The 13,448-nt window shown below is 34.4% G+C and overlaps 1 protein-coding gene across 1 annotated transcript in view; it reads right to left on the bottom strand.

The window, feature by feature from the left end:
• The window catches only part of MCF2L (MCF.2 cell line derived transforming sequence like), a 249,890-nt gene that overhangs the window by 45,914 nt on the left and 190,528 nt on the right, over positions 1-13,448 (bottom strand). The window contains 2 exon segments of the mRNA XM_051984227.1: positions 494-610; positions 4,370-4,489. Coding sequence (XP_051840187.1) covers positions 494-610; positions 4,370-4,489 — 237 coding nt within the window.

The following is a 13,448-nucleotide window of genomic DNA, read 5'->3' as shown; positions in this document are numbered from 1 at the left end:
CCTCTCTCTCTCTTTTCTCTTTCTCTCCTCCCCTCCTTTCTCTGGCCCCTCTCTCTCTTTTCTCTCCTCCTTCCCCCCTTCTCTCATCTCTTTCTACTCCCCCTTCCCCCTCTTTCTTCTGTCTCTCTCCCCTCTCTGTCTCTCTCTTCCCTCTTTCTCCTCTCTCTCTCCTCTCCCCCTCTCTTTTTCACACACACACACACACACACACACACACACACACGCACGCACGCACGCACAACAACACAGGCTTTTGCCTGTAAGCCTGCAGAAAACCACTCCCAAACTTATTACTCATGTTATTTCTTTAAGATGACTAAGTTCTATTGAGACCATCTCCTCATTCTTTGGAAGTAACTTTTTATTAATAATATGAACACGTTTGGGAAAAGTTAATACCATGATACAGAAGCAGGGCTACATGGTAAGCATGTAATCAAGAAAAAACTCTTTCCTCCCTAGACCATCAAAGCATATCAGAAAGGGCACTTACTGTGCGGTGAGATAGCCACTTGCTATGGCAATAGTCCAGGGTCCCACCAAGATCTTCTGTCAGCTGTGTTTTGTCAATATAACTCTGCAATTCTGGTACTGAACTAAGCATTATGATCTAGAAAAAGGAAATGAAGCAAAAGCCACAAATAGAACATCCATCTATAGAACTGATACAATAATCTATCATGGAAAATGTCTTCATTGTTGCAAAGTAAACAGATGAAAATAATAACTTAATTTTGAGAAAGGTCAATTTATATATATATACTCATTGCAGAGGAAAATGATACAGTTTTATCAGGTACCAATTATTATCTTTACAACATCCCAAATATGAACAATAATGCAAAATAGATGTAAGCAAATGCTTTAGCAATTTTCACATTTCAACAAATCAATAAGGATCATCTGTGTGAAAAGCTATTCATTTTCTTTTAACCTGTTTCCTCAGCTGTAATATTAGACAGTTGGAGTGAATGGTTTTTGAGGTCCCTTCCAGTTCTAGATCTACGATTCTAGAGAAGTACCTACTATATTTTAGGCAGCATGCTAAGGATACATTTAATGCAAAACTGAAACAGTTCCTGTCCTCAAAGAACTTATATCCGATCTACACATCAAAAATTTATGGTATTTAAATGTAATATTTAAAATTTTGATGTTTAAATGATTTCTCTATACAAACACAGTTAAGAGAGGAAGGATTTTCATTAGTAAAACTAGAATTATCCATGGCTTATTTTCAGTTTTTTCTGTGTATATTTTTTTTTCTCTTTTTCCCATTTAATCAAACCCCAAGATATCAAACAAAACAAACAAAACATTGCTCTGTAAGATATCAAGTAAGTCTTCCAAAATACATCCTTAATTCTATTTCACATCTGTTCTGTATTACCACCCTGGCTATTGTTAACTATTCCTTGTGATTAAAAATAGCGTAATTTATATTAGGAAACCAGAAGAAAATGTATTAATTTTAAGAATGGAACTCTCTAAAAGAGATTTAGTCAGCTCCCATTTTTGTCCTACTCCATTCTTTAGTGTCTTTCAAGCAAACTTAACCCAGAGAAAAATAGTCAAAGAAACTTTCCTTTGTTTTTCATTACTCATGCATTTTTGTGGAAATTTTTTAAAATTCCTTTATTTTAGATTTCTCAAAACTGTTTACTTATTTTGAACTTAAATACAAAAAGAAAAATGACAATTAGCACATATAAAAATATGATACAATGTAAAACTATAAATTTCCATTTTACACTGTTTATTTTAAAAAACTATGTAATATATGCTACACATTATTTTCAAAGCTATCCTGCTTTTCTGTGCTACCTTAAAAATTTTCTTTTGTTCTCTGCTGAACATTTCTACCCCCCCCCATACACACTTTCTTAGAGAAGGCTACCATTGTGTGTATGAGAGAGAGTGAGTGATTAAGTGAGAGGGAGGGAGAGAGAGAGACAGAGGGAAAGGGGGAGAGAGAGAGAAGAGAAGAGAAGAGAAGAGAAGAGAAGAGAAGAGAAGAGAAGAGAAGAGAAGAGAAGAGAAGAGAAGAGAAGAGAAGAGAAGAGAAGAGAAGAGAAAGAAGAGAAGAGAAGAGAAGAGAAGAGAAGAGAAGAGAAGAGAAGAGAAGAGAAGAGAAGAGAAGAGAAGAGAAGAGAAGAGAAGAGAAGAGAAGAGAAGAGAAGGAGAGGGAGAGGAAGAGAGGGGGAGAGAAGGGGAGAGAAGGGGAGAGAAAGGGAGAGGGGGAGAGAAGGGGAGAGAAGGGGAGAGAAGGGGGAAAGGGAGAGAGGGGGAGAGGGGGAGAGAAGGGGGAAAGGGAGAGAGGGGGAGAGGGGGAAAGGGGAAAAGAAGGAGAGAAGAAGAGAGAGGGAAAAAGGGGGAGAGAGAGAGAGGGGAGAGGAGAAGAGGGAGAGAGAGGGAGAGAGGGGGAAAGAGGGAAAGAAGGGAAGAGGGGGAGAGGGAGAGAGAGAGGAGAGAGAGAGGGAGAGAGGAGAGGGAGAGAGGAGAGAGAGAGGGAGAGAGGAGAGAGAGGGAGAGAGAGGGAGAGAGAGGGAGAGAGGGAGAGAGAGAGAGAGAGAGGGAGAGAGGGAGAGAAGGGAGAGAGGGAGAAAGGAAGGAGAGAGGGAGAGAGAGAGAGAGGAGAGAGGGAGAGAGGGAGAGAAGGAGAGAGGGAGAAAGGAAGGGAGAGAGGGGAGAGAGGGAGAGAGAGAGAGAGAAGGAGAGAGAGGGAGAGGAAGAGAGAAGAAGAGAGAGGGAGAGGGAGAGAGAGGGGGAGTGGGAGGGGGAGAGGAGGAGAGAAGGGGGAAAGAAGGAGAAAAGGGAAAGGGGGAGAAGGGGAGGAAGAGGAGAGAAAAAGAGGGGGAGAGGGAGAGAAAGAATATCACATTATACATAGTTCTATTTATCAATTCCTTCTTTGGATGTGGATAGCATCTTTTTTTTTTATAGGTCCTTTCTAGCTGATTTGAGCATTTATAATATTCCAAATGATTTAGTCATTTTAAATTATTCTTAGAACAATATTGCTGTTGCTTTGTCAAGATTCTCTTCCTCATTTCACTCTTCCTCATTTCATATAAGTCTAATCATTTTATCTATCTAAAAATCAACCTACTTATCATTTCTTACAGTAGAATAGTGTTCTATCACAATTATATACCACAACTTATTTAAGCATTCCCCAATTGATGGGCATCCTTTTGATTTCCAGTTCTTTGCCTGCTACAAATATTTTAGAAATAGAAGTTCTTTTCCCTGAAAAACAGAACTAATAATGGTATTGCTGGATCAAAGGCTCTACCTAATTTTATAACTCTGAACATAAATCCATATTGCTCTCCAGAAGTGTTTGATCAGTTTGCAGTTTCATCAACAATGAATTAGCATCCCAATCTTAGATTTTCTGTATCAACACTAGCACCTGGTATATACTTAATAAAAATATTCATTATCAACAATTAAGTATGAGCATGAAGCAATCCCATTTATTAATCATTTTCTTTCTAGTGTGTCACTTTCTAGAGTTGTAGATACTCTGGCAATTTTGGAAGTGAATTGTGGTCACCAGGGCCTCAAGTAACATCTGTACATGAGCCAGAAAGAAAAAATTTTAATGATGACTCAGCAGGTTAAAAAAGGCCAGTGATTTCAATGTTAATATAACTTTTGAGATTGATCTCTTGACTACCAATCAATATGACATAATAGTGTCATTCTGTAAACCAGTTCCTTCTCATGAACAAGTACATATGTAAAAATAGTTCCTGATGTGGCTTATTTGTCAAATTTTAAACAGCTCTTAATCTAATTACTGGCAGAAAAGATTTTTTGTTCATTATGAGGATTATAAAAAAGAAAATGTTACTCCTCAATAGGACCTAAGAAGTATAGAAGACTCTAAAGAACCTGGAACTTTGTACCTTAAAGTGATATCTGTCCATTTGGTTAATATGAACTCTAACCACTCAAATTATTCCAAATGATAATGTATAGGAAACCTAAAGCAAAGGTCTTTGCTTTCATGAGGTTTACCATACCAGACATATTGTGGTATTTTAACTCTAAGGCTGCTTTCATCCTAGAAACACAGAACATACTATTCACAAAAATCCCAGAGTGTCAGATGCTTTTATTTATAAAGATTTTGTGCAGTATTTACTTTGCAGCACTTTTTTTTTTCCAGTTCAAGTTTCAAACACTTTTCCAAATCTCTTTAATGTCATCCTTACGAAATAAATATCCAGAATTTTATCAAAACAATTGTATAATAATTGTTACTTAATACTTTAAGCAATTTCCATTGGTGTCGAAAGAAGAGATTCCTTTCCTCTCAAGCACATTTTCAGGGGAAAAAATCAAATATTGAAATACTTACAGGTACCTTCATTTTAAATTCATCTCTATTGAATTTGAAAGCTATGTCTGAGAGAGTCCGCTGTAAAAATCCTGTTGGGCGTAAAACCAGGACAAGTTGCAGGTTCCCTGGGAAAGATGCCTGTAAGAAGAAAACATTGCTTGTAAACAATATAAGCTACTGCAGTTTTAGGGCACATTTAAAACTCTAACAATAATAGAAAAATACCAATTCAGAAAAAATACTTAATGATCATTAAAAATCATTTTAAAAACTCATTAAGTATTTTCTGAGCACTTACCTTGTGTCTTTCTTGGTTCCCCTCCCCCATAATCCCTAACACAGCATTTGATCCATGTTGTTGTTCAGTCATGTCCAACTATTCATGACACCATTTTGAGTTTGCTTGACAGAAATGCCAAAGTGGTTTGCTTTTTTCTTCTCCAGGTCATTTCTCAGATGAGCAAACTGAGGCAAATAGAGGTAGATGACTTGTTCAGGATCACACAAGTAGTAAATATCTTAGACCAGAGTTTATTTTAATTCAGGAAGATGAATTTGGATTTCTGACTCCAGGCCTGGCACTCTATTGACTCCAACATCTCACTTCTCAATGCATTTACACTAGGTGCTTATTAAACATTTGCTCATAGATAAATAATGAAACATTAGTTTAAGCAAAAGAGGCTTTGGATGGTGAACATACAGTTGAATAAAGAAAATTTTTGTTAAATAGTCTCGTTATTAGATGATTTAGATGTTATTTTGCACAAACTAATTTTAATGGGTTAAGATGTTTACATTTGGGGCAGCTAGGAGGTGCAATGGATAGAGCACTGAGCTTGGAATTAGGAAGATTCATCTTTCTGAGTTCAAATCTGACTTCAGACACTTACCAGTTACGTGATCCTGGCTATGTCACTTAACCTTGTTTGCTTCCATTTCCTCATCTATAAAATTAACTGGAGAAAGAAAGGCAAACCATTTCTGTATCTTTGCCAAAAACAAAAACAAAAAAACCCATTCAAATGGGGTCATGAAAAATCAGACACCTTGAAAAGACCAAACAACCACAGATATTTACATGTTTAAACAATAGTTCTGCGTGGCTCAATACAAATAGGTAATTTGGAGTAAGTGGTCACATTTGTGCTTTTGTGATTCAAATACATCATACTGGCTGCAGAGTAAGCAGAATACAATAAACTCAAGAAAAGTTTTTCTTGATCACTGTCCATTAAAATATTGTAGTGGCAGACACAGAGTCCTTTAGCTCACTAGTGGATTTTATTAGAAGTATCTATATTTATATCAACTCCAAGTGTGATAGTTGTCTATTAGAAAATTAAATGGACTGAAAAGCTCTTTTTTGGATTGTATGGATACAACTTTGAAATACAAAATTACCACTAGACAGAGAAAGTTCTCTTAGTAACAACAGAAAAGAGTAGAATTGTAAACTTTTAGAATTAAAAAGGATTTTAGAAAGCATCTATATCAACTGCTACATCTTCCTTTACCATACCAAGTGGGCATACAGCCTTCATTCTGAAGTCTCCCCAAGGATGGAAAATTCATTGTCTTCCTAAATGCCTCCCTTCTATTTTTTAAGACACTTCTGGAAATTCTCTCTTATATTGAATTGAAATATACTTCCCAGAGAGTAATATAACTTTAAACCTTTATACCTATTAGTTTAAGGAAAACAAGTTTGATACTTCTAAGCAACAATTCTTCAAATATTTGAAAACAACTATCCCATCTTTTTTATGTCTTTGTTTTGTGAGCCTAAATAACCATGGCTCCATCAGCTGATCTTCATGTGGCCTAAAGTTTTACCAGCATCCTAGTCATTCTGGACATAATTCTAGTATATTGATGTCCCTGCTAAAACATAGCACCTAAAATTGGACACAGTACTTTTAAGTGGAATCTGTCTGGTTCAGAGTTCAGAAGACTATCTCCTCCATTATAAATCCTAAATTTCTATTAATAAGCCAAGTACTGACTTTTTTTTTGAAGGGGGAAGCTGTTAAGCCCACAGTCCCATAAAAAATTCTCATCTTTTTCACATGAATGTAGTTCAGCTGAGCATTTCCAATCATACAAAGATAGGCTAGGATTGGGTGGGGAGGGAGAGGAGAATTCAGTAAGAGTGGGAGGATGGTAATGGTAAGAATGAAAATTCTATGCCTCTTGGAGTGCAAAAATGTCATTGTTTTACTGTGACTGAATGCCTTCTGGCTTCACTTGGACTCATAAAAGCCAACAAACTGATTTTCTACAGAGAGAACAGGGAAAACTTGAAATCCATTTCAGCTCATTATCTCGCTCTTTTGCTTCTTCTGCTGCCTCACTGAACAAGCCCAATCCCCAAGGTATTTGCATGTTTGATGTAGCCAAAAGCAGGGTTGGATGAAGAAATTCTTCTTAAAGAAATGATCACTTCCTTGAAAGTTGATGGGCAAAGAAAAATACCCCACTCCCCCAATTTCTTCAAGAGAATTAAGGAACAACATGACAATTATGAGTGAAACCAATTAACTGCATAATTTGATTGCAGCTTTAATTACTATAGAATAGCAATAGTCCATCTATAAGGTTCCGTCTCAATCTACGACAATAGAAAAGACAACAACCTGGTTGGTAGATGACCTCATGGTATTAGTATCTGAGATTTCCCCAATGGGTTCCTATGCATCAGGGCTATGTGGAAAATTCTGCTAATTAAAGCAGGAAAGTGCTTTTGGAGCCAAGAAGCACAGAGAAATAAAAATACTTCACCAAAAGAAAAAAAAAAAAGGCTTACCACCAACTCCCTCCCCAAATCCTAGGCCACAAATTAAAATGTCCTTCATTTTGTTTTGCTTCAAACATATTTCCTTCCATACATTTATGGAAATTTACAATCCTAGACACATGGGCAAAAAACATCAAAGGCAACAACAACTAAAAAAATAAGATTCCATCACTCAGACAACTCTCTTATCTGTGGCAAAGGAAACAGAGAAAATGAAAAAAAAATTCACAGCTAATTGACACATTCTCATTTTAACCAGTAGTTTCAACTATCTTCTCTCCAATTTGACCTATTTACATAGTTTATTCATTCAAGCCTTCATACCTTTGGTCCTTCTGTACTTCTACTAGGTCCTTACTCTTCCCAGAAAGGCTCCATTTGAATCCTCTTTAAATTTTCCAATTGACAATCATCTCTTCCTCCTCCTCTAAAGTCCTATAGAATTCATTTTCCTGCTAGTACCACTTAATCCCATATTTAATATTCTGCTTTGTATTGTTATTCAAATGTTCATGAAGCATCTTATTTTCTCAAGTAGATTATAAAGGCACTGAATGCAAGAACCATTTCTCAAATGGTTTTCAACATCTTTTAGAGTGACTTAAAGCAATACTGTGAATGTAACTTTCTCAATAAATACTTTTTTAATGAAATGATTTGATTGGAGCTCCTATTAAATGGTAACTTGGGGGCAATTTCCACCAACTACCCCCACCCCAACTTATCAAGGTATAGTTTTTTACAATAGTTGGTATGGCCAATAGTTGATATGAAAAGTTTAATTCACTGTCAGGGAGCAATCTTTATTCTGAAAGTTTTAGGGGCTTGATTTGGCTATGCTCAAAAAGCATAGTGAAAAGTTACTGTAGTCTCATATTACATAGAAATCTGAGCTTTTAAAGACTGAGTAGATTCTTCCAAATTATTCCTTCATTTGATGAAGGGACCTCAAAACTCTCTGAAAACTCCTTCAAAGGGAAATTCTCCTTGAATCCTCCTTGGTTCCAGACACAAGGAACCAAGATAAAGTGGTTTATCTTGGAGGGACTAGTGGAAGTATTCAATTCCAATATTTTTTATTCCTATTGTTGGCTCAGAACTACTCCCAATAAATGGTCTCATCTAGGCCTGGGAGCAGTGACAGCATTGAGGGAATCTCATTTAATTGAAACTTCTGTTTCAAATTTCCTAATAAAAAGGGCAACTTAGGGCTCAATCCTTGCAGAGGGCCTAATATGCCATGTCAAGGAAACTCTCCTTCTTCCTGACATAGCAGTAAACTCTGCACACTGGAATATTCTCTTTCAGCATTATCCTCTCTTTATCCTCATCTATTTCCTTAACAAGACTTTACTCCCCTAACAGGACCTTGCCATTAAGGAATTCTGCCTTTCTATTCAAGCACAGCAAAGGCTGACTTCCCAATGCATATAATAAACTTTTTATCAGCCTAGCTTTTCAGGTTCCTAAATTCCTTTATGAAGGATGTTTCACCAGAAAGGGGTTCCCACAATTTCCTACTCTGTGCCAATTCTAAAGGGGAATTAAGGGAGCCAAACCTCTTCATTTGGTTTCCTGAACCCCGAACCTGCCACTAACCTAATCATTTAACTCCCTGACTGAACGGGAACCCCAAAATCTAGACCTTATCACATTCAGTTATTGATGACAATATGTAAATTATTTCTGAAAACAAATCTTAAATACTAGCACAAAGTATAAAAACACAATTCATACTTTCGCCTCAATCAGATATTAATACAGTACACTCTCTCTCTCTCTCTCTCTGTCTCTCTCTCTTTCTCTGTCTCTCTCTCTCTGTCTCTCTCTCTCTCTCTCTCTCTGTCTCTCTCTCTCTCTCTCTCTCTCTCTCTCTCTCTCTCTCTGTCTCTCTCTCTCTCTCTCTCTCTATATATATATATATAGCATATATATTCTATAAACAAATGTGGATAAAAGATGCATGGTACAACAATCTTAAAATTTTAGAGTTAACATTAAAAAATATGTTAAAAATGAAATGGTTTACTTTGAGAGCCAATATGCACACAATGCCATCCTCCAAAAATACAAGTTAATGAGTATCTTTGGACTGACTACATTCATTGGTTTATCCCTGAACTGATTGCATTCACAAATTTAAAACCTAGACTCTTAAGTGAAAGTTTTTAGTGAAAAAAATACAAAAACAAACAAGTTAAAAGAAAATATTAACAGTAAATAAAAACCTCTTGCCTGCTTTGTCTGTTTTGATATTTTGATCCAAGTACACAGTGCATAACACAAATGTCATGTTTTATGTCTGAACACTTAAGATATTTCTGGGTCATTTTTAATGAATCAAGAGCAAACTTACACCTTTATTTGTAAAACTAACACTATTTATTTAGGGAAAGGAATTGTTAATGACGTATTTTGTGAGGTGACACAGAATCATGTCTATCCACAGATAAAAGTATTGGCACACTAGATTACACCTTAAATGGCTGCATTGACGCCATGTTTCAAAAAGCAAACTTCCTGAGAAAAGGCTGTGCTAAATCATTATTATTATTCTCTTTCTAAGTAGAGATGACATCACTGTTCAATGTTCCAAGCAGCTTATTTTAATTAAATTTTTAGATAATGGCAAGAAAAAAAAAAGCTGGATTATTAAATCAACAACTTTATTTTCTATGAATATCTTTTGATAAACCAGTGGCTGGCAACATAATAAACATTTTATAATTTTCTAATTTAGGATTTTGCATTTTTTTTTAATTTAGAAAATTCAACTGATCTGGGGAAACAAAAATAAATAAGACATGCCTTTTTCTCAATGAGTTTATGATATGGAAGAGAAGATGGGAGGGAACAAATATGTGTGAGAATATAAGAGAAGTAGAAAAAGAGTGATAAAGGGTTTGGGGGGAAGAAAAATCAACTTTTCACTCTTGAATGGAAGATGAAAGATAGAATTTCAAAAGTGTAGATAAGCCATGAGTAAAGGCAAAGAGGTGGAAAAGGGTGAAATGAGTTTGGAAAAACAGTGAAAAATCCAGTAAAATATTCTAAATCACTAAAAACGAAAGAAATGTAAAACAAAATGACACTGAGATCTTATCTCACACTCATTAAAGTGACACAGAATGCCAAAGAAGGGAAGTCAATGTGGGGTTGTGGAAAGAAAGGTATATTAATAGTATTAGTAGAGCTATGAATTGCTATTTACTCTGGAAAGCAATTTGGAATCATGCAAATAAAATGATTAAGATGTACATATCCTTTGGCATAGAAATTCAACTACCAGGCATATATTTTGAGATTTTAATTTATAATAAGAAAACAAGTCATTTGTAATAAGTAAAGCTCCATAAATATCAAAATGTTTGTAGCATTTTTTGTAACAGCAAGAAACTAGAAACAAAATAGTTATCCATAAATTATAGAATGCTAGACAAATTGTGGTACACTAATAACGTGTAATACTGTTACTGTATTAAAAGAAATAATAAATATAATGAAAAAAACAAGTATGGGAACACAACTAATGTGATGTGAAGTAAACAGAGAAAGGTAATTAATGTACACAGTGGCTACAATAAATTAAATAGAAAGAACCACTAAAATAAAAAAAAAGTGAAGGTTGTAAAAGTATAAAAAATAATCTTGGTCCCAAAGAAGAGATATATGAGAAGACATAAAAAAGGTGTTAGCGATGGGTAGGTGATATTACACAGATGTGGAACACATTTTATCAATATATTGATTAGTTTTGCTGAGATTTTGCCCCATCCCCATACTTTTCAAAAAATTATTATAAGAGATGACTCTTTGGGAGCAGGGGGAAGGAGAGAAGCAGGGGAAATATAAAAATAAAATAAATCAATTCAAGCTATTTACACACACACACACGATATTCTTTAAAGCAGGGAATGCTATACCTTTTATTTTTGTTTACCCAGAGTTTAGCACAATGCCTGGGAAATAGTAAGTGTTTAATACAGACTTTTCCAAAAAGCTTAAAAAAAAAAAACCAAAACAAAACCACAGAGATATAACCAAGTTAGGGTAATGAAGATTTAGCCCAGGATACAAATATTTAGAATGCTGACAACACTAACATTCCTTTTATAGAATATAACAATTGTGTTTAGCATCCAGTTACCAAGAATAATTTCTGCTTTGGCTGCATTTCTGGTGAGCTCACTCATCTTCTAGCATATCCCCACCCCCTCAGTAGCAACTTCATGATGTACTTACTAAATTTTGACTGCTGAAGCCAAAAAATATTTAGTTAGATTTCTATTGATAAATAAAATTAAAGCAGTGTGTTTGAAAATGTCGTAACATTTCAGTCTTTTTTTTTTTATATTTTGCTTTCTTTAGGTATTAGTAAGATCAATATAACACATTCTATATATAGAAATCCTATTTATAGTATTTGCTTTTGAGTAGGGATTCTAGTAGAGTTTCTTCTAAGTCTGAAATTATGATGTAGGCCTTTGTTGACAGACACAAAGTGATGGGGGTAGGGTGGAGGTGAGAATGTCATGTTCCTTGAGAGCATATTATTATCCCCCTTCCCTTTTAATTATATTTTTATCATCAAACTGTGCTTTTAAGAAAGAAGATATCTTATAAATGTGCTAAATACAATTTGCTAATAAGAATATAATCTACAGATAAGAGAGAAAGGAACTGAATTGAGACAAAATTAACATATGTAATATACATTTTTAAAAAGTATAATTTCATACCACTATCTAAGATTGAACTTCTCTTGTATAGTAATCCATAAAGTCCACCAAGTTTCTTTGAGAGTTATTGAGAAACTTTCACAAAATATTTCTTAAAAATATTATTTTCATTTATTTATTTATTTATTTAAGAAACATTGCCCATTTCAATAAATTTCAAGTCAAAGTATCTGGATTGAAATAACACTTATTATCTGTATGACTTTTAAAAAGCTAGTTAACCTAAGTATCAATTTCATCATCTATAAAATGTGAATGAACTAGATTGGGGGTTCTTAGCCCTTTTTGTGTCATGGCTTCTTTTGACTGGTGAATCCTATGAACTTGTCATCAGAATAGTATTTTATATGCATAAAATATAGAGAGATTTAAAAGATGCCAATTATATTGAAATAGTTATCCAAAAATTTTTTTTTCTATAAAAAGTTTATGAACTATAGTTTAAAAATCCCTGGAGATGGTTTTAAGATCCCTTCTAACTCTAAATCCATAAACCAAATTCAGCCAAACTTTACATAATCATTCCTAAGATAGAAAAATAAACAATCCAGCAGCAAGTCATTTCTATAATTTTATTCTATTATATTCTATATTCTATGATATATAATAGTCTATATTATATTTCTATATATAGTCAACTAATATAATGGACCTGAAGTCAGAATTCCTAAAGTCTTGCTTCATCAAAGTAAGAACTTCATTTATGTTTCCTAGATTTTATATAAAAATTTATTTGGAAAGAAAAAAGGAAATCCTATGAAGATCTTGATAAGGTCTCCAAATTAAATCAACATTTATACTTCAACCCCATGACTTCAATGTACAGGTAAAATAGGTAAGACAGCAAGAAACTTTAGAAAACATGACCAGAAAAAATGAATGAAGGACACTACTAATTTTAGTAACTCTAAATTCTTGTTCTCAGAGCCTCTTATTGGTTAATTTGATGTCAAATTCCTAAGAACCCCCAAAATCAAATATACCAAGTATCCCCCAATAGAAGCTTGTGTTATCAATTCAATCTATAGTGCCAAAAATAGCTCTAAAATTAGAGAACATTGTGTTGAATTTCATTGTAGTTGCCAAAAATATTTACTGATAAACTTTAGTATATTTATAACCAAATTTTTTTTCATCACTATATGGCAAAACTGACTTTTAGGTTTGGAGAGTGGGTTTCTAAGGAAGAAATTCAGTGAATATCCTTTTAGAAATCCAACAAAGCCAGACCTACTTTCTTTGTGGCTATAGAAAAATTGAGTTTTTCAAAGATTCTCTATTGAATATCTGTTGAATATAACACTTTTTCCCATACTCCCCCGACATGCCTAATTAGAAAAATGATTATTTTCTTATTATAAATAATTTTATATATTGGACAAGGATTTTTTCTTTTCTTTTCTTTTTTTTTTTTTTTTTTACTTACTTCCCCTTATTTAAAGTCCAGTCTCTCAAGGACATGTCTAACCCTACCCAAAGAACTCACCTCACCCAGACAATTTTATTTAGGTAGAATTATTACTAGAACTCCAGTGTTTTACTCAGGTAGGACTGAGGTGAT

The sequence above is a fragment of the Antechinus flavipes genome, chromosome 3, assembly GCF_016432865.1.
Source record: "Antechinus flavipes isolate AdamAnt ecotype Samford, QLD, Australia chromosome 3, AdamAnt_v2, whole genome shotgun sequence".
Classification (NCBI taxonomy): domain Eukaryota; kingdom Metazoa; phylum Chordata; class Mammalia; order Dasyuromorphia; family Dasyuridae; genus Antechinus; species Antechinus flavipes.
This window is presented reverse-complemented; position numbering and strand designations above follow the sequence as displayed.